We start from the raw sequence: 27,273 nt of genomic DNA, 5'->3' as shown, positions 1-27,273 counted from the left end.
ATTCTCTATTCTAATCTCTTTTATCTAAATCCCTTAATAACTCTCACGTTTTTCCTATCCTTTAATTTCATATAATTTGGGACTAATTTTATAATGTAAGTAACATTCACTGAAAAGTTACCTATTTTTTCTTTTTATTGTACTCCCAAGTAAATGAACTATGCACTTTCTAACTTTTTTATTCAAAATCAAATTATGCATGTGTGTGTGTGTGTGTGTGTGTGTGTATCTAATTACAACATTAAAGTTAATGGTATAACTCCTTTTATTGCATGATATAAACCTCTTGACATTCTGTTATTCCAAAAGAAAAATGTAAAAACCAAGGACTAATAGTACAAATAGTTATAAGAGTTACTGGACAGAAATATTCAGAAGAAATAAAACTCAGCTCACCTGATTTTATAAAAATACTTGCAACTTTTTGCATATCCAGAATATAAAACTTATTATATGATGCTTAAAGGATTATTAATAAGCAAAACTAAATAGTACATTTATAACTGAAGCAAAATCATCAAAGAATGTGACTTTCTCATAATATAAATTTTTCCTTGGAATGAATCAAACCTGGGTCCAAGCTGATCAGGACATTCCTTGCGCTTTCTTGTCTCTGCCCTAGATGGGTCAGAGGTATTTTCTCCCATCCCACTCATCTTGAACACATATCAGCAACTACAATAAAAGAAGAATAGCAGGTAAGGATAATATATTGTGTTCTTGATTTGTATATCAGAGATAAATCAATAAGTTGACTAAGCCCACATATCTCCAAATGACACTCGGGGCTCACATCAAAAGAATAAGTTAATGGGCAGAGAAATAGTTAAGAAATAAGCAAAAGAATTAAGCAAGCTACATTCCAGCAACATATGTAACTACATCTTCCCACTTAACATTGTCAGCACAATCGTCCTAGTTGTGGGACTAACTCTGACACTATGTGGAAATTCACAGAATGCTGTAAATGGACTCCTCCCAGTCTCTGTTCTGTTCAATTAATATAAAGGTTGATCTCTGCAGGAGACAGACCTAGTTTATACAGGAATGCAAATACTTTTAGTCCAACATATACTAAACACTTTTCCTTTGTTTCTTCTCCCAAACAAATTTATAACAGTTTTCATCTACTTCAGTAGTTAGGATTTTTCTCTAGTCTCTCTTTTCCTCTTAGTAGTACTGTCAATGGTAGTTTGTCATATTCCCTCCATCCCCTCCTTGCATTCAAAGGCAGTTTCCTGTCATACGACATATATCATATCCACCTTTCTGTGGTGTTTTTTCACCAATCTCAAATCAATCTAACAAACCCAAACTCTAGAGGTGGATTTATTTCTTTTTCCTTGGGAAAATAAATTATGTCCCAATGTGATGTAATTTCAAACCAGAAAAGATAAGGAAATACTTTCCTCAGCAGTTTGATATTTATTTTAATTATTAGTATTATTAGTATCTAAATATTTGGCCAAGCTAGGTGGCATAAGGGATATTGAGATTAGAATCAGGAAGCCCCTTTTTCCTGAGTTCAAATCTGGCCTCAAACACTTACTAGCTGTGTGATCCTAACCTTAATCCTGTCTGCCTCTGTTGCCTTATCTGTAAAATGAGCTAAAAAAAGAAATGGCAAACTACATCACAATGTTGTCCAATAAAACTCTAAATGGGGGTAATAGATGAAAACAATTGAAAACAATTAAACAACAAAAATCCAAAGATCTATTCAGCACCTACTATCAAAAAGAATATTAAAAAAAGAGGCTACCATCTCAGACTAACAGAATCTTAAAATGTAAAAAAACAGTACAGTACCTAAGAGTAAGAATCATGAGGCTTGGGTATTAATTCTCTGACACTATTTGAATAATAGGAGTTGAGTCATTTAAATTTCAATCAGTCATATTATCTATATCCATGAAACATGGATAATTTTTCCTGACAACCTTACAGATTGTTGAAACAAATTAGAAAATAAAATGTGAAAATGTTCTGAATACAGAAATACACTAAACAAATATTAGCTTATTTTGTTACAACAATGCTATCTAAAGTCAAATCTATTACATTTTTATCAAAAGATGATAGTAACAGTAACCACCCCAAATTTGTATTGCTCCTCCACAAAATAACCCCACACATGCTTATAATATTTTGGCAAGGCTATAAAAAGTGTTCCACTAAAAGTACAAGTGCTGTAAGATACAACTCATCAATTCAACAATTACTATACAAAATACCCAAGAACACTAACATTTATAAATCAATTTTATACTTATAACTCAACATGATATTTCCTATATATAAAATAAGTAGAAGTACAGTGAGGACACTAGAGAATTTGATGTCCATAGTGAAATCTATTATATAACTAAAATGTGGCATAAACACAGTAAGTTAAGAGAAAAATTACAAGGAGTTTAGCATTTTCCAAGGAGACAGCTTGAACTCATTAAGTTCTACGTAGCATCCAATCCATTATCAATATCACTCCTGAGAAGAATTTGATGATCTTCAAGTCAAAGTGGAAGGTATAACCAAATGCCATTATTACTCACTTGATATACATGGATAATCAAGCTATATGGTTCCAATTAAAAGTACATTAAAATAGCTACTTCATTGCTTGGAAACTTTCTTCAACAATATGAAAATGTTATTTGAACTTGAACTGTAAAATTCTCAATTTGTGTGCCAAGGAAGAATTGGAACTAGATGATTTCAACTTGAATCTGTATATCAAATAGAACCAGTGGGTGAAGGCAGAACAAACAAATTGCAAATATTTTGTGAAATCTTAGGGTTAATATTTTAAGAGACTCACTGGTTCCTGGAATCATTTTGGTACAAATTATACCTACAAAATAAGGTTTTTTAAATGAAAAATTTGAAAATTATTTTAAATTTTAATTTAATTTTTTCAATTGACATATATGCATTTTCTCTCACTCTAACTCAACCATGGTAAAAAAAAAAAAGGAACAAACCTCTTGTAGCAAGATTTTTTTTGCCAAAGGAGAGAAAGAAGATGAGTAAGATATTCTCAGAACACAAGATAGACAATTTAAAATTTTATAGAAATATTTTAGTTAGAAACTTCAGTTCACAAAATAAATGTAAAATCTGACAACAGATATGGGCACTGGACTTGTCTAATGAATCAAAAAATGGCTTATTTCTCATGAGAGACAATTAAATGGCTAAGATCCAAAAGTGGAAGGAATCCATGGATGACATTCATAAGAGCTCAATAAATGATATAATATCAAAGAAGCCTTGAACAAATAGTTGAGACATATATATGTGCTAATAGAAGAGATACAGTTTATTATAGTTTATTATTCATGATAAGGTCTGACACCATAAAGTACAGAAAAGTTGCCCATAAAGACAATATACTTGAGTGATGGTTGTGTGACAAATTAATGGAAACTGCACAACATTAGCACTGTAGCCTGTAAAAATTTAGCACCTACAAAATACCAGAAAAGATGTTGGATATGAAGTTCAGTGTTTGGAGTCAAGAAATCCCAATTCAAATCTTGCCTCAGACACTTTAGCTGTGTGACCCTGGGCAAAGCATTTAATCTCTTTCTTTTTTGGCTTCCCTATTGCTAAAGTGGGGATAATAATTATACCCTTTAAATATAAAACTCACTGGTTGTTGTTAGGATAAAATGAGATATTTGCAAACCTCTTTGCAAACCTTAAAATGCTATATAAGTACTAATTATTAAAGAAACATATGAGAAGCTCTTTATTTTTGCTAATTTTGTTATAATTTTTTTTATAAATTTTACACTTTTAAAAGATGACATTTTCCCACAATACAAATAAAGTTTCAAAATATCCTTATGTGTACATCAGTTGTCATTTGCCTTAATGAATATAAAGGCATATTGCTTCATTTGGCATGTTCTAGATGTCCAAATATTCCTGCTGCCTCAACTGCCCCCCCCATAACATTTTTTTATAAAAGGCTATGTTTAAGCATATCAATAAACATTATCATTTAAATAAAGTGAAAACAATTGTATGTTAAATTCAAGAAGCCAATGGGAATAACACAGTTGTGATAGGGAAGTGATGTGCTGGAAGTATTGGGTAACACTGTCACCAAGTCCAAGTTCTTATCTGACAGTGTCAGTCTCTCTGGTTAAGAGAACAGAATTCAATCAAGCAAAGAAGCATTTTTTATAGGTGTTTTTTTTGCAAGGCAATGGGGTTAAGTGGCTTGCCCAAGGCCATACAACTAGGTAATTATTAAGAGTCTGAGGCTAGATTTGAATTCAGGTCCTCCTGACTCCAGGGTCGGTGCTCTATCCACTGCACCGCCTAGCCACCCCTAAAGAAGCATTTTTAAAAGGGCTTATGCTATTGTAAAATGCTGGGGATACAAAGAAAAGGCAAAAATAGACCTGGACCTCAAGGAATTTACATTTTCACAGGCATTGTGACATAGACATGTATGTTTCTAAGACACATAGAGTATAAAAGGGAAGACATTAGCAGCTCTGACTACTAGAAAAGGTCTCCTGTAGAAGGCATTTGAGGTAAGTTTTGAAGACATCCATGGATTCCAGAGGTTCAGAAAAGGAATATTTCAAACATGGGGACAGCAGGTACAAAGGCTGGAGCAACATCCTAGCAACTGGGTCAGTATGATTAGATTATAGGAAGCATGACAGGAACTGGAAAGCAAGGATAAGGTGGCATGATGAACTTTTTTTTGTTTTCAACAATCACTTTTTTGCAAGTTTTTGAGTTTTAACATTTTTCTTCCTCTCTTCCCTCCCCCCTGACAGAAGGCAATCTAATATGGGTCCTATTAATCATGCTGTGAGAGAAGAATCAAATCCAGATGAAAGAAAAAATTTAGGAAAAAAAAGACATAAGACATAAGACATCTTTTAAAAATTGAAGACAGTAAACTTTGGTCTGCAATTAAACTCCCCAACTCCTTCTCTGGATGTGGATGGTATTTTCCCCAATTGAAGAACTCTAAATGCCAAAAAGAGGAGTGTTTTATATTAGATACAGAAGTAATAGGAAGCTAGTAGAGGTTACTAGCTTCTGTATCTAATATAATGATACAACCTAACTTGCACTGTAGGAAAATCATTTTAGCGGCTGTGGAGGATCAATTAGGAGGTTACTACAAAGTCCAGTAATAATAATGATGATGAAAAAATGTTCAAAATGTTTGTCCATCATTTTCAAATAAAGGGAGGTGATGTTATGACAAGCACATGAATTGGATTGGGGGGGGGGGGCTGTACTAAATCACCAGCCTCACTTTCTCCTCCAGAACCATCTGGGTCCAGTGGCCAGATGTGAATCAGGACAACTGGAGATGACATTGGATGCAATCAGGGATATGTGACTTGCCCAAAGTCAAACAATAAGAATTCAAATGTCTGAGGCCAGAACTAGACTCCTGTCCTCCTGACTCCAAGGCCAGTGATCTATCCACTATGCCACCTGTCCTTGTCAGAGCATATTTTCAGGGTATTATTTAAGCTCTGCATATAAAGGACCTTAAGAAACTTCAAAATTATTTAAGAAGGCAAATAGTATAATGGTGAGTCTAGAAAACATGCTATCTGAAGGAGGACCACAGGATAACAGACTTCCAAAGAAAGCAGATATACTTAGCCTAGAAAGATGACTTTGGAAATAATGGGGGAAGAGAGAATGACTACTGTCTTCAAGTATTTTAGTTTTTAATGAAAAAGATCTGAATACCAGTTAAGATATGATGAAGGGCCTGATTTAGGGTGATGGTTCTATGTGATAAGTACAAATATATATGCTAGAAATTTTGTGAAGATTGAAATGCTAAGGTGCGAATAACTGAAACTGGGGGAAGGGGGGTTGTGATATACTTGAGAATTTGTGTGCTGGCTACATCCAAGTTAAAAATGGCTATAGGGTATTTCCTTTAAAAGGTAGTTTATAATACAAAATGCATAAGGAGAAAAGACTATGGGGTATAGATCTGGATGTCATCTTCAGAGTGATGATAATTAAATGAAGAAATAAGCAATATATGAAAGGACAAGGACAGCAGAAAGTAACCTTATGTTTCCTTAGGTTTTTGGAACTGAAGGTGATAAAAATCTAGTTGAGACAGGACATAAGTGATGTAGACAGAATTGTGAAATCACTCAGGTTAATGATAATAATATATAAAGCTGATATTTGAGGTTCACATTGGATTTGCTAGTCTACATCATCATAGTCTAATGAAAAATGTAACACATGGGGGAGTAAGGAGACCTAGATTCAAATCCTGACTCTACCTTTACTACAAGTATAACCTTGAACAAATCCATTGTTTTCTATGACTTTTTTTGTCTGCTTGCATTACAAAGATAAATGAGTTAAAATGTAAAATTCTTCATAAACCAAAAAAATTTTCAGTTGCTATTTATTAACCAAAATGCTGAGTTAAGAAGTAGAAAAGCTCATTGTGAAGGGTATGTAACGTACTAATCAGGCAGGTAATGTAGTGGATAATGGGGCAGTTGTGGTGGTCATGTCCTGGTCTGGTTCTGACTTTCTATGAATTCTAAAGCTAAATATCAACTCTTCAGGTTAAGAAGTTACTACAGTCTTTGAACTCTAAAATCAAATATGAAGTCTTCATTTTGAACTGACAAGTTCTTCACAACCTGGTTCTATGTTACGAGGCTCCAGACAAGATTGTCTCCTGATGCTCTTCAACAGGACAACCCATTCCCATCTCGTACCCTTGGTGCAGACTATCTCTAATGCCTTGAAAAGGGATCCCTTTTGCTACTGTTGTTTCGAGGATCCCTCCATCCTCTCCCAATCTTAATTCTTGAGCCACATCCTTTCTGATCGAAAAGCTGCAATGGTCTTTTATGCAAGTGCCTTTTATTTTCTGCATCATGTTTCTTTAAGGTATTAAACATTTTATGGATTCTTATCTGCATAACACATTGTCTCAGTAAAGTGAAAGAGGTTGGGGTTATTTCATTTCTGACTTTTTTGTCCTTATACCTAGTAGATCACTTGGCACATAATAATAATGATTGACTGATACAAAGTCTGGACCAAGAAGGAGGATGATAAAGGGAGCATTCCAGAAAACAAAATAGTTGTAAACAAAAAAAGCAGACAATTTGGAGGAAACCATATCTCTAAAAGCCATGTTGTATACTATAGTAGTCCAATTTTAGAGATCAATCTAAGTCTTGAGAAAAATAGGAAATGAAAAATTTCATTTGCTTTATTTATTCAAGTCAACAAACTTACTGTCAAGGCTACAGTGTGGCTTAGTACTACTATCCAAATCCAAGATGCTCACTTTCTGCTCTGACTGCAAGGATCCAAGCACTGATCTTACTCAATGGCAAAAAAAATTGGAATGTTATAAATCCCCTCCTTCCCACTCCAGTGGATCCAAATTTAAGATAAGGAATCATCCTTACAGAAAACTTCTCAAATATGACCACATTAAAATGATGGGAGTCTGACACATTCTCCAAAATCTAAGAAAATAGATTAGGTTTTAATCATTAAGTCACTTCTAAAAATGCACCATCATGATAATTATCTTTCTGTGACTGGAATCACTGACAATTCCTGAAAGGGATAAATGATATATAAGAAAGAAGGCAACGTCTTTATTATCTAAGTAAAGCAATCTTACTGAACAGATTGTTTGTATTTAATTTGCACCTACTCAACACTGATAAGTACCAACCTGTTTTTTTTTAATTATTGTAATATAATGATACCTAAAACATATATATCTTGGAAATGTACAATTGCAGATTCACAAGCATATTTGATTGCTATTTTTCTCCTGGTTATTACATGCATCCCCACAATCATTTCACATGTAAAGAACTTTTATAAATACCATTTTTCCTAGTATACTTTAAATAATCAGACATAACACATATATATCTTTTTTTTTTTAGATATTTGAAGGCAATGGGGTTAAGTGGCTTCCCCAAGGCCACACGGCTAGGTAATTATTAAGTGTCTGAGGTTGGATTTGAACCCAGGTACTCCTGACTCCAAGGCCAGTGCTCTATACACTGTGCCACCTAGCCGCCCCACACATATTTTTTTAAAGATGAAAATGGTGAAGTTATTTGCAAAATTCATGTTTTAAGATAACATTTAAAGCTGACTAATTGACAAGTAACTGTTTGATTGTGTGTCCCAAACATAATGAGATGCTTCCTAAACAGAGATGCATATGACTAAACAAGTGCTAACCTTGTTCCTAGCCCTCAGCACTCATCCCTAAGCAGTGGCAGTTGGGGGGGCTCAGCAAAGGTGTCCAGGAAGGAGAAGGAAGCTATTATGCTAATGCTAGGGGAGTAAGTATTAGCTCATTCTCATTCTTACTTTCTTCCACCCCTGGCCAGGAGAAAGGAGTAAAGATTGTGTATTCAGACGTCTGACTTTTATGCAAAGTTTTTCCTGACAGACTTCACTAAGGCACTTTAAGGGATGGTAGTATTCTTAGATCAGTGATTTTCAAACTTTTCTGATCAAATAGCTCAACAGTAAAAATTGAGCCTATCTCAATATTTGAAATATCAGTTAGTACTACTAATTCATTTCACATTTAATCAGCTAGACCTAATATATACTGATCATTATAAAACATGTATCAAAAAAGCATTTTTAAAGATGAAAATAAAAATATTTTAAAAACAATTTTACTTCATTTAAATGGTATAAAAACTTTTGCTCAAAAAATTTCTCTTAACATTTCATCGAGAATAAGATGATTAAATGCTCCACTTCTTTTTAAAATCTCACTTTAACACTTTTGGAAAGCCAAAGGCAAGGTTCTGTCCATTTGCTTTCTAAGATAAACTTGTTTTGATATTTGGTTTTAATGACTACAGTAAGTGAAAGGATACTTTATTAAATATGAAAGAATAGAAATAAAAGAATCACCAGCTATACTTGTTAAAATATGACACTCATTTCTTCAATACTATCCACCAATTTTACACATGTTTAAGAAGAAATTCAACCAGTAAATTTTAATCTATCCTGATACCAATTAGTTATCCTTGGAAACTAATTTGAAGTAATTTTAAACAAATGGATTAAGAAACCACTGAAACTTTAATATTTTTAAATATTAGACATTTTCTAAGTATGCAGATAAATTTTTATAGGTGACATTCATTGCTTTTTATCAACAAAGGCTTTAGATTTTTAAAAGTTTTAGTAATATTGAAGACTTCACTCCATAATTAGTTAATAATTTGATGTACAAAGGCACAATATATATATTTAAGGCAATATTCATAATTAATATCAATGACTATACAACAATTCATAAAACTATAAGCTCCTTAAGGGCATATTTTTTGGCTTTTGTATCCAGTGTGGACTACGTGCATAGAGCATGATGTATGCTTAATAAAGGTTTATTTTGATCAATTGGCTATAAAGTCTTAACTAAAAATCTCTTATTAATTTATAATTTTAAAAATTATTTTGTCATTGTTTTTGTCCCCTAGTAAATCCTAGAATAATAATAGCTATTGAAAAGCTCCTACTAGAACTAAGAAATGTATAATTTTCTTATTCCTGTATTCACAAGAAAATTTTAGTATTTTCTTTAATCAACAGTTTCTTTGCAAGATACTTTTTCATTTTCTGAGGATTAGTTATTTCTTTTCTTTTTCTTTTTTCTTTTGCAAGGCAAACGGGGTTAAGTGGCTTGCCCAAGGTCACACAGCTTATTAAGTGTCTGAGGCTGGATTTGAACTCAGGTACTCCTGACTCCAGGGTCGGTGCTCTATCCACTGCACCACCTAGTCGCCCCAGGATTAGTTATTTCCATAACATATAAATCTACCTAACTGGGTACACACCAGAATATATGGAAATGAGAAATATGGAAATATGGGGATTAAGGTCAACTCTTATAAAGTATACAAGACATATCCATTCATTAGAATATACTGTATATTGTCCATGACACCTTAATAAATCAGACATGAAGAAGTAAAGGCATCAGTAATGATCTATTTAATAAATATTATTAAAACTTAACTTCCTACTTATTTTCGGGGGGGGGGAGTTCAGTTACTTCAATGAAACATTCGACATTCAACTTTGGAATTGCCTGAAGTACATCACTCTGGCTTTGGTTGGGCAAATGATTGATATATAAATAAATAACTAGCAGAACCCTTGACTGGAGAAAATGTGGGAGAAATAAATTTTTTTCTAATATTCTTTGCAAATGAGACTAGGGAGAAACATAGGTCAAAATATACTTGCTCATGATTAATATAGAGCATACTATATATAACAAACAATAACACATATCATACTTAAAATAAATTTAGATAAGGGTTCAGTGCAATACAAAAGTAATTTATTTTTATTATTAATTTATTATTATAATTTATTATATATTTATGTATACTTAAAAAGGGAGACATATTAGCAATGAGGTATAAACTAAGATTTTGAACAAAGGTAAAACATAAAACATGTGTTCTGCTTTATAACAATCCTATACAATTAAAAGAATTATATAGTCTGTTATTAACAAGTGACTGTAAAAATTCTTTGAGATTTTCAAATCTCAGTTCTACAACTATTCAAAATCAAATATCAAAAAAGAGAGAAAAATGAGATATGCAAAACACTGGGTAGTATTTGCTAGTAATTATAATCACTGAGAGCAAACTAGTTTCTACCAGATGCGGGGTAGTTGTAAAAGAATAAAGCTGGAAAAGAAGCTTCAATTGAATTGAAGCTTCAATTCTCATTCATTATAAACAAAAAAGCAGTTATTTTCAGCTTTTACCTCCTCTAGTCTACTTTCAAACATTACAAGTTACAATTGATCAGAGTTTTAAAATGTAAAAGACTATATATATGATGTTTCTAAAAAGTCAAATACCTATTTGGAGGGAAATTCTGACAAGACTTCTTAGGAAAACAAAATAAAGCTGAATTTTCAACATGATTGAAGGAAATTTTGATCATTTTCTACTCTAAAAAATACAAAAATGTGGTCTATACTCATGGTTTACAATAACAGCTAACAAATTCAAAAGAAGGAAGTAAGAAAAAATAAAACTTTAGAAAGCAATAAGGCAACAAAACAAATAACCAAACAAAATTAAAACATCAAAATGTCATATTTATAATAAGCCTAACAAAATTCAGTTAAAGAATGAAGATAGCATCTTTAAAATGACTGTAAAACTAAAACTGGTGACCAAATAATAGACACTATCTTATATATCAGAGGTGTTCTCTCACCCCAAAGACATCTAGTCCTTCCTGAAATAAAACCAGGATAATATGGTTGGGTTTTTTTTGGGTTTGTTTGTTTGGTTTCTTTCTATTTGTTTTGTGGTATGTTTTTTGGTCAATTCTTCTGTTAGTAGCTCTTCTCAATAACTTCTTGAATTTCTACAAACTTTCGTTTGAGAAAAAATATATGCATTGGGTCAAAAACTTAAGCACTGTGTTTTAAGAATGAGAAATTGTTTAAATACTTCATATGTCTATTCTCCAGTAAGAGCAAAGACAAAATATCTAGACTGTTCTTCTGAATTTCTTAAGAAAGTTAGATGTTTACCTCTTTGTCCCACTATCCAAAGCCAGCAAGTTCCTGATTAACAGAAGTAGGCAGCTACTTAGGGGCAGCTTGGTGGCACAGTGGACAGAGTACTGACCTTGGAGTCAGTAAGACAGGAATTTGACTCCAGCCTCAGACACTTGACTCTTACTAGGTATGTGATCTTGGGCAAGTCAATTAATTCAGGTTGCCTTGCACCCAGAGTCATCTCTAGTCATTCTGATTCATATCTGACCACTGGACCCAGATGGCTCTGGAAGAAAAAGTGAGGCTGGTGACTTAGCACAGAACCCCTTCACTCAAATCCAATTCATGTGCTTGCCATGGCATCACATCCCTCATACCATGGTCTTTGAGAACAAAGGACAAACTTCATCAATAGAAGTAGAGCCTTCTGCAAACCTTCAGTCTCATTCGGAGCACCGCTGGCCAGGGCTGTCAGTCTATTAGATTTGTATAATGTGAATTTATGCAAAGTGAGAACTGTCTATATCATACTTTGTGAGTTGCCTTTAAAAGACTAATTTTTGATTTTTTTGGCCAATGATGACCTTGAAAATTTTATATTTAGATATTAAAAGTACATAGGAGCTAGGGAAAAGTCAAACTCTGAAAGTAACAGAACATAAACAATGGAAACTAAATGAAACAAAAGGAGAAAATAATTCAATTAATAACATTAAACTCTCTCTCTCTCTCTCTCTCTCTCTCTCTCTCTCTCTCTCTCTCTCTATATATATATATATATATATATACACACAGATACATATCTGTCAAGCACCTAAAAAGATCTATATGAACTGAGGCAGAATTGAGTGAACAAAACCAGGAGAATAAAAATTAGTAAGTTAATAAGCATTTACTGTGTATCTACTAAGTACAAGACATTGTGCTAGCACCAGTGCTACAAAAAGAGGCAAGAGACATTCCCTCCCCTCAAGGAGCTCACAATCTAACATTTATAATAACAATAATGTAGTGAAACAGGAAATAGTTTTTAAAGACTTAAGAATTCTATCAAAGCAATAACTGACCATAAATTAAAAAGGGCCAACCATTAATGAAATAAATTATCCACCTGACTACAAAGTGATAAACCTGAATTATAGAAAAGACAAACAATTTAAGACATGGTCAATTTAGGGAGGTCTTTGGTTTGCCAATCATAATTGATACAAGTATTATATTTTTCTTACAACTTGAGGGAAGAGAGGAAAGCGAGGTAAGATCTGGGTTAACAAAACAAAAATTTTTTTAAGTTAAGCCTGTAAAGAAATACTAAAGAATACATAGAAAAGAACAAAGATAAATAGCAACTACAGATTGGGGTGGGGAGAGAGAAGTTTTATTTATTTTTATTCTAATTTAAAAACCAAATGGACATTTACATACATACACACACATACATGTATATGCGTATATATATGAAAAGAAAGAGAAGATGGTAAATGGTACTGCAGATTTATCTCTATACCATATAGATTTCTTTTCTTTTTGAATACAAAATACACTCAACTTTTAACTTTCAAAGTTGTCCTGCTTGTCATGATTATTTTTGGCTTTCTATCTGACAAATATAAAAAATGCTTCAGTAATAATTCTTTCTGGCTACCTAAACCCAAGCTCTCTCTCTCTCTCCTTTTCACCTATCACCAAATTAAAGAGAGAAAGAAAGGAGGGATGGTAGAAGGGACTAAAAAAGAGGAGGAAACATTATACAAAATAGGCATCATTAAGCAAAACAAATCACTACACTTTAACAATGGCCAAAGTCTTATTCTGAATGCTAAGTCTACCTACTATATATGAACTTTCTATCAGCAGATAGGCAATTTCTATCATAAGTCCTCAGGAACACTGGATTGCCATTTCACTGGTCAAAATTCTGAAGACATTCAAAATTGCTTTTCTTTAAAATATTCTTATTGCATAAAATGTCCCATGAGGACAGTTTTGAAAATAACACGTTGAATTTATTAGATATAATGAGAAGAAAAGCAAGCTAGAGGCTTCATTTTCAATATTCTTTTCTATTTTACGTTGCATTTACTCTATAAAATAAAGAAGTTGCACTAGATATTTCTGTGACGGCTTTTGATGTGAACATCTATCCAGTTAATTTTCTCAGGTTGGTATTGGCAATGAAATTAGAAATAAATATTCCCTAAAATAGAAAATATGACTATATATCTGTGCAAAATTCTAGAATATTTGCAGCTAAACTTCACTATTTATTTTCTATTGCCCATAGTTATATTACGTTTGTCCACTTTTTCTAATTACACTTTAGGAAAGCATGAGGTTAATCAGATTGCTTCACTGAAAACCAGAATTGGCATAGTACTGACATCTGCTGCATTTTAAAAAGTAAATTCCATTCTTAGGTTGTGGGCCTTCTTGCAACTATGGTTTGTCAACCCTAGAGCTAAAAAATTAAAAAAAATTAGTAGTCTCTATAAAAATAACATTTTAAGCCAACAGATTCTCCTCCACTCCTTCAACTTATTCATATTTTTTTCCTATCATTCATCTACCTCTATAGGTTCAAGGGAAAATATTTGTGTCACAATTTACCTAACAGATAACACAGATTTTAAAGTTTCTTTCAAGATTTAAAGTTTATTTCAAAGATCTGTTTACATGGGCAGAATAGAGGACAAATTTTTTATAATACTACTGCTCACAAAATGGCTTTTTGAGGATATATTTAATGTAACAAATTAGTGCAGAGAAGCAACCTCAGAAGGAAAATGTTTCCACCTTTTAAAGAAAATCATGACGCTTCAGATGTGTATCCAATCCACAATCGACAAAGCCTATTCATGAGGCACTATTGCATTTTATTATTGTAATATTCATTGGTAACATGGATTATCTTGTAATCATAAATGAATATTAAGTTCTATATGTGGCTGGACCATACGGATCAGAAGAGCTAAAAGGTTGGATGCCTAAGCTTTGTAGACTCTCAAGCTGTTAAGTAAATTATATTCCTTTTATAAACAAGTCAAAAGGACAAGCTATTGCTTAAAAGTTAACTATGATTCCAGATGTGTCAGAGATGATACATTCATATTAAACCAGTTTGCAAACCTGCATACTAACACATGTTCACATACACGGAGACATGTAATTACTTCTATTTAGTGCTTTCTTTTAAGTCAGTATTTCAAAACAAAGCATAGTACTTATTCCTTAGGGCAAAAATACATTTGTGCTTTGAACAATTAAATTTTATATGAGCTTAAAGTCCTTAATTAACATCAATTTCTTGTTGATATAAAGAAAAGACAATCCAAAATAGGCAGCTTTAGATTGTGCCTATAACTACCTACTATCTATTAAGTTCTTACAAGTTTTCAAAGTCCAAATCCTAGGTTGGTACTCAAAGCTTCCCATAATTTGGTCCAACCTAATCTATTCAAGCACTTCTGTTTCAATGAGGACAGGTTTGCTTATATCCTATGGCAATCAAGTTCTTGATTTGTCAATTCCAGAAAATTGGTTTTCATCTATCCAAATTCTTAAAACATCAAAAGATGAACTAACTTTATGAAGACTTCATGCAAATAGTATTTCATATTTTCCTTATTCTATATTCCTGTAGTAACTATATATTGTAACTATACAATCTATATAAAATAATCTTATACTTCCTGTACTGACCTATATAAATCTATAGAGCAGTTGGCAGAGAATCTGTATTCCCTAGGTAGAGAATCTGTATTCCATAAATATATCATGATTATTTGACTTCTAAATGGTCCAAATTTTCTTCCTGCTCCACAAAGTTACAGAAAAACAACAAATAATGAAACAAATAGAGAAATAGTCTTGATTAAAATATAGCTGTGAGATACACAGAAAATTCACAAATATATCATTATGGCTCCAATACAATCATTTGTTGCTTTTCCATCTACATTTCAGTACTATGGTGTTAACAGTTGAACTAGAAGATCATGAATTAAGTTAAAAAAGATTAAATTATGCTTCATGTACTTTAAATATGAATGCAGGGAAACATGTTAATGTACTTTAGAAAACTGTTTATATATAGTATGTGAAGAAAAAAGACCTAAGGACTATCTAGTTTAAAATTATAATCTTATTGTATAACCTTATAGGAGAGGAAGTGGGAAAACTTATTTATCTAAAGGATATATTAAATGGCAGATAAGTTTTCCCACTTCCTCACCTATAAGATTATACAATAAAACCATAATTTTAAAGTAGACCACCCTTGGTTTTTTTAGTCCAATGACTGTGTTTTGTAGATGAGGAAACTGAAACTCAGTTAAGTGGAGAATTCATAAGAATACTCAAATTTTTCTGAACCATTACAAGATAATGGGGTCTTAAAGATAAATATAAGTTAAAAATCTACTATTATTAGGTAGAATGAGATGTTATGATTCCACTATGGGTACAATACTGTACTGAACATTAAGAAAACAGAAAAGGCACAGTTCCCAAGTTGAGAAACTTAGATTCTACTTCATTAGTCAGTAGAAAAGGAAGTATGTTAGAAATGCAAGAAAACTGAATTTGGAAACAGAGGATTCAAACATAGTAGAGTCATATGAAAGACAGTGAAATGCTTTTTAAAAAAACTAATGGGGGCAGCTAGGTGGCACAGTGGATAAAGCACCGGCCCTGGAGTCAGGAGTACCTGGGTTCTGTGTGACCTTGGGCAAGCCACTTAACCCCATTTGCCTTGCAAAAAAACCCTAATGAATTGAGGCAGTTAAATGGTACAGTGGATAGAGAGGGCCCCTGGAGTCAGGGGAACCTGAGAGCAAATCTGGTCTCAGATATTTGACATATACTACCTGTGTGACCCTGGACAAGTCACTTAAGCCCAACTGCCTGACCAAAGACAAAAACAAAACACTAATGAATTAATAAATGGAAAAAAAAAGCACTTAGTCAATTTAAGTCAACAAGAATTTTTAAAGTGCTTAGTATATCAGGAAATGCTATGTGCTGGGTTATGGATACAAGGCAAAAATCAGTTTGAACACTCAAGGAGTTCACAATCTAATGAGAAAGATAACATTCAAACCACATTTTGTATAAACGTGATAAATACAAGATATATGAGCTAATAACATAGGGAAGCTTCTAAACAGTTTTTTATTAAGGATTTCCTAAACAGTGGAGATATAAACAGAAAAAAAGTAAGAGAATTCCTGGTCTCAAGGAAACTCAAGAGGGAAGACAACACATGGGTTTCAGTTCCATAAAGATGAAAAGGTCCCATGACCTTTGGGACACTGCAAAGAGCATTATAATACTGTTTTCTTTGATGAATAAAATCATTTCAATTTCTAATGTTGAACCACTTGATGATGCCAAAGACTTCTGTAACAAGAATAGCTGCAAGAACCTATCTTCATAAGGAGCCCCAAGCCTCTCCACTGACCTCCTGATCTCACATCTCTAACTTTGTATTAGACATCTTGAACACATGTCCAAAATTGAACTCGTTATACTTCCCTCTAATACTTCCTGCTTCCAAATTTATCTTTAACCTCTAAGGACACCCTCATCCTCCCACCTCTCCAGACTCAAAAACCGGGTGTTATTTCTAACTCCTCACTATCACTAATCCCCTCCAACCTATTGCCAAAGCCTCTTGATTTAAGCTTTGCAGCATTTCTCTTTTTTTGTTTGTTTTTGGTTTTTCTAGGTTTTTTGCTAGGCAATGGGGTTAAGTGGCTTGCCCAAAGCCACACAGCTAGGTCATTATTAAGTGTCTGAGACCCGATTTGAACCCAGGTACTCCTGACTCCAGAGCCAGTGCTTTATTCACTGCGCCACCTAGCTGCCCCTTTGCAGCATTTCTTAAGATGACCTTAAACAACTCGATCCAGTCTTTCTCAAATTCTCTTAATTCTAGTGCTTTCTCTCTCTTTTAATTATTTCCTGTTTATTCTCTATGGAGGTATATGCGGTATTCAGGGAAAAACTTCCAAGGTGAGGGCTTGGAGAGCCCCTTTCAGGGCTGCTCATTCACCCGTCTCTCATATAATACTCTCCTGTGGCTTCAAGCTGTTGTTGCAAGTGCAGCAGCCACACCCCCAGGAAAGCTGTCTCAACAGACAGGCTAAACTTGGGGGGGACAAGCATTTGAAGATTTCCCCTGGCAGATGAGAATAATTTGCACCAACAGCCATGAAGGAGGCTAAAGTAGGGACCACTGGAGACAAAGAGCTTGGTCAGTCATTGATACAACACAGTAGTCTCTGAAACACTCTATATTAAAAGACAAAACTAACTTCAAGACTAAAATTCTTATGATAAGACTGAGGATTTAAAGAAATCTAAACCCAAATTGTCACAATACACAATAGCACACAAAAAAGTTTTAAGTTTTTCAGATTGAATTACTGAGGGTACAATATCCATAATAACAGAGTTGATAGTCCCATCATAATATTTGTCCTTCATTTTCAAAGACCATGACATCAGGGGGGTGCTGTCATGACAAGCACATTAATTGGATTTGAGTGAGAGGGTACTATACCAAGTCACCAGCCTCACTTTCTTCTCCATCTAGATCTGGTGGCCAGATCAAGAACAAGTGGAGATTATCCTGGATGATAGGCAATCAGGATTCAGTGACTTGCTCAAGGTTACAGAGTTAGGAAGTGTCTGAGGCCAAATTTGAACTCCTGCCCTCCTGACTCCAAGGTCCTTGTCATACCATATATTCAGGGTATTATATAGCTTTGCAAGTCACATTTTAAGGACCTTAAGAAGCTTCAACATGTTTAAGAGGGCAAATATTATAATGATGAGTCTGGAAAATATATTATCTAAAAATCAGAAGAACCACAGGATAAAAGACTTTCAAAGGAAGTTGATATACTTAGTGTAGAAAGATGACTTTGGAGATAATGGAGGAGGAAAGAATGACTATTATCTTCAAGAATTTTAGTTTTTGATGAAAAAGATATGAATATTGGTGCTCAGTCCAAACTCCTGAAGTACAAAAGTGGAATTGGGGGGGGGGGGGGCGCTTAATGAGCTTCTATTCCATGCAGGTGTCTAATCTGACAATTCACTAGAATGCAGTTTGGACTAGATTATATCTAAGTCTCTTGTCTATTCTATCTCTTCAATTCTATGTGACCCATCCTGAGTATTACATTCAGTTCAGAACACAAAATTTTTGGCAAGTTGGAGTCCTTTAAACGATAACATAGGAAAATTAGTTGGAAAATATATCTGAAAGACAATTAAATTGCTAAAATAAATGCTGGGATAAAGTAGAAGCTATGTATCTACAGAGAAGAAATAACAAGACTAACAAAGTGTCAAATGGGTTAAGGTCCAATTTTTGCAGCAATTACAAATGTAATTAAAAAAAACACCAAAAGTATAAATAACGCCTAAATAATCTGCCACAAATATGAAACCGAAATAAACTGAACATCTTCTGGCATTAACTTGTCACAATGAACCTGAAAGTTTGGTAATTATTTTTTACTTACATTAATGAAAATTTAATTCTGGTAGAAGGTATATGAAATATGGGGAAAAAAACCCTGCTATTTTCTACCAGATCCCGACCAAAAAAGAAGTGGTTGCCAAAATGAAAATGACATAAAACCTAAAAGACATGACCCACTTCATCAAGCAATTTGTAAAAATGAAGGGAAAAAAAGCTGGGTAGTCTGATATTTACCCCAGATGGTTAATGCCACTGATAGGAGGATAGAGTACCAGGTCTGATGGCCTTAGCTGTAAAATGAGCTGGAGAAGGAAAATGACAAACCACTCCCATATCCTTACTGCAAGAGAAAGACACAACTGAAACAACTGAACAACAAATATCTTGACTCTGTGGCAGTCTTGTAATCAGATTTCCCCAACTCTTCAATTATTTCCTGCTTTCTGATAATCTATAATGATCACATTCTGCAGTCTAACTGGTTTAACTTTTTTCAACCTTGGGGTCATCATAAATCTCAGGTGATGTCAATATAGTCTGAATCAAATTCTGGAAAATAATATGCTAATTACTTATTGAAATATTAATCAGAATAGGGATAGGAATCCCAGAATCTTAGTGTGAGGAGGGACTTCAAAGAACCCACCATTTTGGAAAGGTAAACTCAACAAGTGGTCATTGAATGTGAAGAAGGCATTGTTTCCTAGAATGGTCAACTCTACTGTTGGACTACTGTGATAGGAAGTTTTTCTTAGCAATGAGTCTAAGTCTATTTATTCAGTATATAACAACTGTTTTCCACTTTTGCCCTCAGGGCCAATTAGAACAAACTTAGTCTCTCCAGCTGCATGGGAGAGTCCCCCTCCCCGCCTCTTCCTCAAGCTCAGTCAAACATTTATTAAGTGTCTACTGTGTGTCAAGCCCTCACCAAGAACTGGGGCTATGAAAAGAGCTGAGAGATGGACCTGGCTCATAATCTAACAGCAGAGTCAAAAAGTAAACAAAATGGAGATAAGAGGCTGTGAAGGGCTTCAAATTTCCAGCTCCTCCATTAGTTGTATTTTGTATTTGATCATGGAGACAATAGGGAGCTACTTGAAATTACTGAGTAGTGGGGTATCCTGGATGAACCCGCATTTTAGGAAAATCACTCTGGTGGCTAACTGGCGGATGGACTGGAGTAGGGAGAGGCCTAACCCCACTAGCAGGCTATTTCATTAGTCCAGGTGTGAATCACTGAGAGGCTGTACCAGAGTGGTGGATGGGTCAGAGGAGAGAAGAGGTTCTGGAATACAGGGGAGATGTTGCAAAGACCTTGGCAACAGATGAGATATAGGGGGTACAAACAGTGAGAGGAGGAGGAGGAGGAGCAGGGAGAAAAGTTAAGGAGTTTGATTTGGTACTTGTCTTATGACCTCCAGTTTCAAATGTCTGAAAGGCTGTTGAAGTGGCTTGCTTACTGACTGAGGTCAGCAGAAAAGTTAGGGCAAGATAGATGGATTTGAGAATTGTAAATTTAAGCAATGTGATGAGATCACCAATTGAAGGAGTATAGTGAAAGAAGGGAAGAGGGCATATTTGATCTAAATGTCCTACTCTGAGATCTTTCCTTCTCTAAATCAAACATCTCCTGTTCCCTAGATCAATGTCCCATAGTATCAATTCCAATCCCTTCACTACCCAGATGTCTTGCTCAGGATTTACTCAAGACTGTCAGTCTTTCAAAAAATAAAGTGTTTGAGTTTGAACGCAAACCAACTAATACAACAAAAAGTGGAAATCTAACCTCTCTTGTTCTCTGGATTGTTATTGTTCACCCATTTCAGCAGTGTGTAAGTCTTCATGACCCTTTTGGGGGATTTCTTGGCAAAGATACTGAAATGGTTTGCCATTTCCTCCTTCAGATCATTTTATATATTAGGAAAATGGGGTTAAATGACTTGCCTTGAATCCCTCTGCTAGTAAATGTCTAAGGCCAGATTTTAATGCTTCTTGAATACAGGCCTGGAACTTGATGGTTTCTATGTCACAACAGTGAGTCATACTGTGTTTCTAACACAAGAAAATTTCTTGATTTTTTTCACATATAAAATAAATAGCCATATTTGCCAATTCAACCATTACTTTAATTAAATCATGGTTTTAAACCCAAGTTCAAGGCTTTAATTTTTATCCCTAGAAAATTTTAATTTTTGAGTTTGGTTCAACTGTTCTCACCTATCAAAAGCCAAATCTATGAACTATCCCTCCAGAACTGTCATCTGTTTTTTTTTGATAAGCATACATGTTTTCACTCCTTAAAAATGTTGAAAATAACTTTTGAGAATCCAGTAAAAATTATAATTTACTTGAAAAATTCATTAGATTTTTTTTTAAATTAATTTAAGGCAATGGGATTGATTAAGTGACTTGCCCAAGGGTCACACAGCTAGGCAATTATTAAGTGTCTGAGGCCAGATTTGAACTCAGGTACTACTGAATCCAGGACTGGTGCTCTGTCTACTGCACCACCTAGCTGTCCCAATTAGCTTTTTGCAAGGCAAATGGAGTTAAGTGGCTTGCCTAAGGCCACACAGCTAGGTAATAAGTGTCTAAAATAGGATTTTCAGATGTGAACTCAGGTACTTGAGTCCAGGGCCAATGCTCTATCCACTGGGCAACCTAGCTGCCCTCCGATTAGATTTCGAAAAACGAAAGACAGAAGCAGTATCTAAAGTATGAATTTATATAAAATATTTTTCTCTCCCATATCACATTAGTACAGAAACACTCTATTAGATACCCATCTGGCTTTGGTTCTTCATATATCCCATCCCATTTTTCTCTCTTCTGTCCTTTTTAAAACTCAGAAAGCTGTACTTTAGACAGCTCTACTACATAAGCTTGAATTTCTTGTCAGCAAAAAACTGAAAACTGCTTTAGCACAAAGTTGTTTTAAATGGAACTGAAATGAATGAATTTGCAATGAAATGCACAAACACACTTAGTCACTCCACTGATAGACTACTTTCATAGTGTAGATTATGTCCTATGATCTTTAGTTACTTAACAGCTACTTACTCTTATGTCACTATTTATTTTTTAGTCATGATGAGACAGCAACTTGAACTCCAATCTATATCCCAGGAAATTTACTATTATAGTTTTACCAATACTTATTTAAACAAAAATGCAATGAACACATGAACACAAACACGCAAACAGAGCTAAATCCTAACCCCTCCCAAATAACAGATTTCCGATTTTTTTGTATCCATATATAAATACTATAGGAAAAAATGATCTATAAATAGGGGAAAATACATCATTCTTTATATGTAACAAAATTGGAAGTAGCAATTAATAAACAAAAAAAGGACATACTGATGACAATTTTGAATAATATCTAATTAAGCTTCTATAATAGCTATGGAATTGGATTAAAAACTAAAAATCTACAGGATAAAAAATAAAATATGTACTTTAATTGGAAGCCTCAAGAATTTTTTTACTTTTTGATCAAGTTGATGGACAACACATAATTGTGATAATTTTTACATCAAAAGACTGTCTACTTGCTCAAGACCCTTCAATTTCTGAGATGAATACTGACTGGCCCAATGTAAACAGACTTAAAGGAAGGGTTAAAAGTTCTTCAGAAAATAAAAAATACTTCAAATCAGCTAATTTATATAGGAAATAAATGGGATTTTTCTTCATATTACAGTGTTTAAAAGGCTATGATTACATAGTAAACAATGTTTGAATGATGAATGCATGTTAGAAATTAGCATACACCCAATACTATAACCAAGATCAATAAGTTTAAAGAATTCAGAGCAATTATGATAAATAGAGACCATTATTTTAAACCTGCTGAAACATTTGAGAAAGCCACTCCTGAAAAAATGGGTGACTGGTCAAAATTTTTCAATTTGTTAAATAGACTTCAAAACTTTGAAATGAGCATTTTCTTGGTCTACACCAAAGCTAAAGTAGATAGTCGAATCAAACCAGAGCCAAAAAACCTTGGAAAGTTTTCACTTTCCCAAATAAAATCCTATATATATACTTCATTGAGTCTTTTAAATAACTAAAATATTAACCTTGCCTTCAAGCTTTTTTCTTACATCTTGTCTTTCTTAAAAATGAAAAATTTGTTTTAGGTGCAAACAATTAAAACAATCTGACAAGATCAGACCTGATTATAGTTTATCTAGTTAATTACTATGTTGGAATTCTGGAGTGTAACAGGATCCCCACATTAGACATCTGGCTTGTTTAGACACTATACTGACAATAAAACTTTGCCTTTTAACTATAATTCTAAAATCCGCATCTTAATCCCAAACCCCTAAATACAATACAAAAGTTTTTATCTAGGTGAGGCTAAGTAATTCCCTAGAACTATCTGTACCTTGCTTTCCTTGTCTTCAAAAATCATTGTTGGACTAGATGTTTTCTAAGGTCCCTACCAGCTCCAAATCATTATAAATGCCTCATGAATAAAGTATTTTGGTTGCAATTAAAGGTTAACACACACATTTATGGATGTACACCAATGACTATCAGACTGATATGCTCATCTGAGATAACCCACACAGGAAATCAAGAGGAAAAATGTTACCTGAAATGTAGCCCTCAGTTAAGAATGTTTCATTCATTATTATTCTCATAAGCCTACACATGTAGGACAACTGTATTTATTGAGGTCAGGTTCCACAGAATAGTTACAAATTTCTTCCTAGATCACATTTGTAGGTAATTTTAAATAGTAATGAAACAAAAATAAAACCATCAAAACACAAAAAGACCAAAGAGTCTAAAGGTCTAGAGTAAAAATGCAGGGGGGGGGGGGATTAATATCAATGGTTAAAGAAATAATTATACCATTTGTTATCAAAAAAGAAGGTTAAATGATATCCACAAGACACAAAACTTCACATGATTCTTTAGAAATACCTATTTCAAAAATGTAATATATATAAATTATATTAAAAGGAGGAAGGCAAAGAACTTCTTGAACTTTGCTTAATTAAAAATTCTAGGTGCTGAAGCTATTTTCATTACTTCTTATTAGAACATGAAGTAAGTTTCTCCAGGCTGCTTGGACAATGTAGTCAAAGGGTAAGACATCTCATATCTTCTATAATGTCAATTCAAAGGGAAAACATGCTCCACTTTACCAGTTTCCAGGAACCTCAGATAATTGTATGCATACATGCAGATACTGTAATAAACTTTTTAAGATTTTTTTTTTGGCAAGGCAAATGGGGTTAAGTGGCTTGCCCAAGGCCACACAGCTAGATAATTATTAAGTGGCTGAGGCCACATTTGAATTCAAGTACTCCAGACTCCAGGGCTAGTGCTCCATCCACTGCGCCACCTAGCCGCCCCTTGCAATAAACTTTTATTGGAAGGGGATTTGAACTAAATTTAAATGAAAAAAAATGTATACTTAAGTTCTTCTGAGAGAAAACTGTTTGCTTGTTTTTTAAGTTTTTTGGTTGTTTTTTTGCAAGGCAGTGGGGTTAAGCGGCTTGCTGGGGGTCACACAGCTAGGTAATTATTGTATGTCTGAGGCTGAATTTGAACTCAGGTATTCCTGACCCCTGGGCCGGTGCTCTATCCACCGTGCCACCGAGCTGCTCCCGAGAGATACCTATTTTGAAAAAACTCTTTTCTTTTGAATCTAAGATTATTTTTTTTAGTATGGCAACCTCCTTCCAAGGTTAAAAGAAAGGTACAAACACACCTCCAAAGAATTAATAGCATTAGCATGAAAAACACAGAACAAGCACAGTAGATTAAATGAATGTCATTCAAATTTTTTGAAAATAGTACCACAAGGATGTAAAGAAAATTAAAAGTTAAGAGAAAATTCTGTAATTACATTTAACACAAAACCATTCAATTTAGATTTTCCTTATTTTCAGTTCTTTCCTGTCAAAAACTTCATTTCCAAAATTTAAAGAATTTCAAGGTTTCAGCATAACACTATTAATTTAGAATCATGATACTGAAAAATAAGTACAAAAAGAAAAAAAAATGAAGCTTACATGTGCCTCCCCTTCATGGTTCTGAGTTACGGAGTTTTATCTGTAAACATTAGAAAATGCTCACTTCTAAAAATATGTGAGAACTGGGCACTTAAAACAACGATAAGTACATCTGTAATCATTAAATAAAGATAATAAGTGATACTAATCTCAGAGGAATTGGTTTGGACTAAATCCTATTTGTTACTTTAGAATATTAATATACCTGAATATCATATACACACTTCATATTACCAACACATATACATACAAACTTGTATATGCAAATATACACAGAATTCTAAGAATAATCTCAAATATTAAATCAGAAAACTTCTAAAACACACACCTCATAATCTTCAAGTCTTGGAAGTTCAAATTAGATTTCTGCAGGTTTTCTTTATCTTCAGACAGTTTTGCATATAAAAATACATCATTCTTCAAATAATAAAAAATAAAAATTAGCAGTAAGTTTATTGTTCTCTGCGTAAATATCCTCTATTAAAGCAAACCATCATTACATCTTGATGTAAATCTAAAACACATACTGAGAATACAGCCGCTTATCTCCTCTATCATCTGTAACTAACCAGAGCTGACAAAACTAGCCTCACAAATCCTTTTCTAGCTGCTGATCACACAGATCTCCTTTGACAATCCAGCATGGTGGAACACTCGAAAATTCCTCCTGCTTCTGTTCTATTGCTTGCTCTAAAAAGCAGTTTCCTTTTCATTGAGATAATAGCCTTTTCTGCAGTCACATGACTCAGAAGCTACATTAGCAGAGCCTTATGATAATAGACTAAGTAAGCCTCTATCGCTCTCCTGCTATTAAGGATTTTTACTCTCTCTCTCTCTCTCTCTCTCTCCCCCTCCCTCCCTCCCCTCTCTTTTTCTCCCACCCTCCCTCCCTCTCTCTCAGAATTAGTAAAATAAATTATGCAACAGTATAACCTAAAATGAAAATGTAAACAATTCCTGGCGCTGTTGCTAAAAATATCTACTCAAAACAAACATTCTGATGCACTGCCTTCCTCTTACCAGGGAACTGTACACTGGCCATAAACATTTTCTTATGAAATGTAATATGAAGTGTGATTGTAGGAAACATGTTCTTCATCTTGTTTTTTGAGATTTTGTGTCTCTGATCATATAAATTTTAATGTTCCCCAACGTTTTGAATGCACTGTGGATTCTTACAGATGGTTGATTAACCCCTCCATTAGTATAATAGTCATAGACTAGGAATCAGGAAATAATAATGGCAGTGAGAATTTATATAGTGGCTACTATGTGCAGGCAATGTGCAAATCACTTCACAAATATTATCTCATTTGATTGTCACAACAACCCTGGGAAGTAGGTGCTAATGTTATCTTCATTTTGAAATAGATGAAACAGAGGCAAATGGAGATAAAGTTACTTGCCCAGGATTACACAGCTAGTAAAATGTCTGACAATGGATTCTAACTCAAGTCTTCCTGACTCCCAGTCCAGCATTTTCTATTCATTATACCACCAGCTGCCTCTATTAAGTCTAGGAAGACTGATAGAATACTGGATAATCCCAAGGAAGTAACAACAATACCTTTAATGTTTGCAAAAATTTTAAATGTTATTTCATACAACTTTTTAAAAAAGTTAAGCAATATTAATTTTCTATTCTTAAAGTTAAGTTCTGACTATGATATTATATACTTAGTTTAATTTCCTATTTATGTTTTATATAACGTTGAAATCTGCTTTCAATTCCTAATTTAACCCCCCAAAATAGGTACTCTGGAGAGATAAGCTGAAAACCTGATGAATGTCTTACAATGGGAATATACAGATTAAAACAACAAACCTAAGTCTTTATTTCAATGTACAGGATAGTTCTGAGAAAAGACTAACTGATGCAGTATTCTAAATTCACAAAATGAATCATTTACTCTTATTTTTGGTAATTTGAATTATTCTCCCATATATCCTGAATTTCTCCCCCACCCCAGAAGCACGAGTTTAGATAAAATTCCAAAAATTATTTCAATTCCAACAAAGAAATATAAAATCTTAGTATGACAGAAAATCAATTTATAGAGACTGTATTATTTGAAGAATAAAGAAATTTAAAGCCAACTTCATTATTGTAGGGAACCAACAATTAGATGTGAGTGAAGACTATAAGTGCCTTGAAAGTAATGACTGGGTAT

General features: G+C 33.7%; 1 protein-coding gene across 10 annotated transcripts in view; it reads right to left on the bottom strand.

The window, feature by feature from the left end:
• NCOA2 (nuclear receptor coactivator 2) overlaps nucleotides 1–27,273 on the bottom strand; it is a 361,814-nt gene that overhangs the window by 138,642 nt on the left and 195,899 nt on the right. For 9 of the 10 annotated variants that reach the window (XM_074207060.1, XM_074207059.1, XM_074207058.1 and 6 more), the window contains one exon: nucleotides 571–675. In XM_074207060.1, coding sequence (XP_074063161.1) covers nucleotides 571–656 — 86 coding nt within the window. In that variant the 5' untranslated portion in view covers nucleotides 657–675. Of the gene's footprint in view, nucleotides 1–570; nucleotides 676–25,430; nucleotides 25,520–27,273 lie in introns of all 10 variants that reach the window. The other variant, XM_074207064.1, reaches the window with a different exon arrangement.

Source organism: Macrotis lagotis, chromosome X (assembly GCF_037893015.1).
Source record: "Macrotis lagotis isolate mMagLag1 chromosome X, bilby.v1.9.chrom.fasta, whole genome shotgun sequence".
Lineage (NCBI taxonomy): Eukaryota > Metazoa > Chordata > Mammalia > Peramelemorphia > Peramelidae > Macrotis > Macrotis lagotis.
Note: the sequence above shows the minus strand (reverse complement) of the source record. Positions and strands in the feature narration are given on the sequence as shown.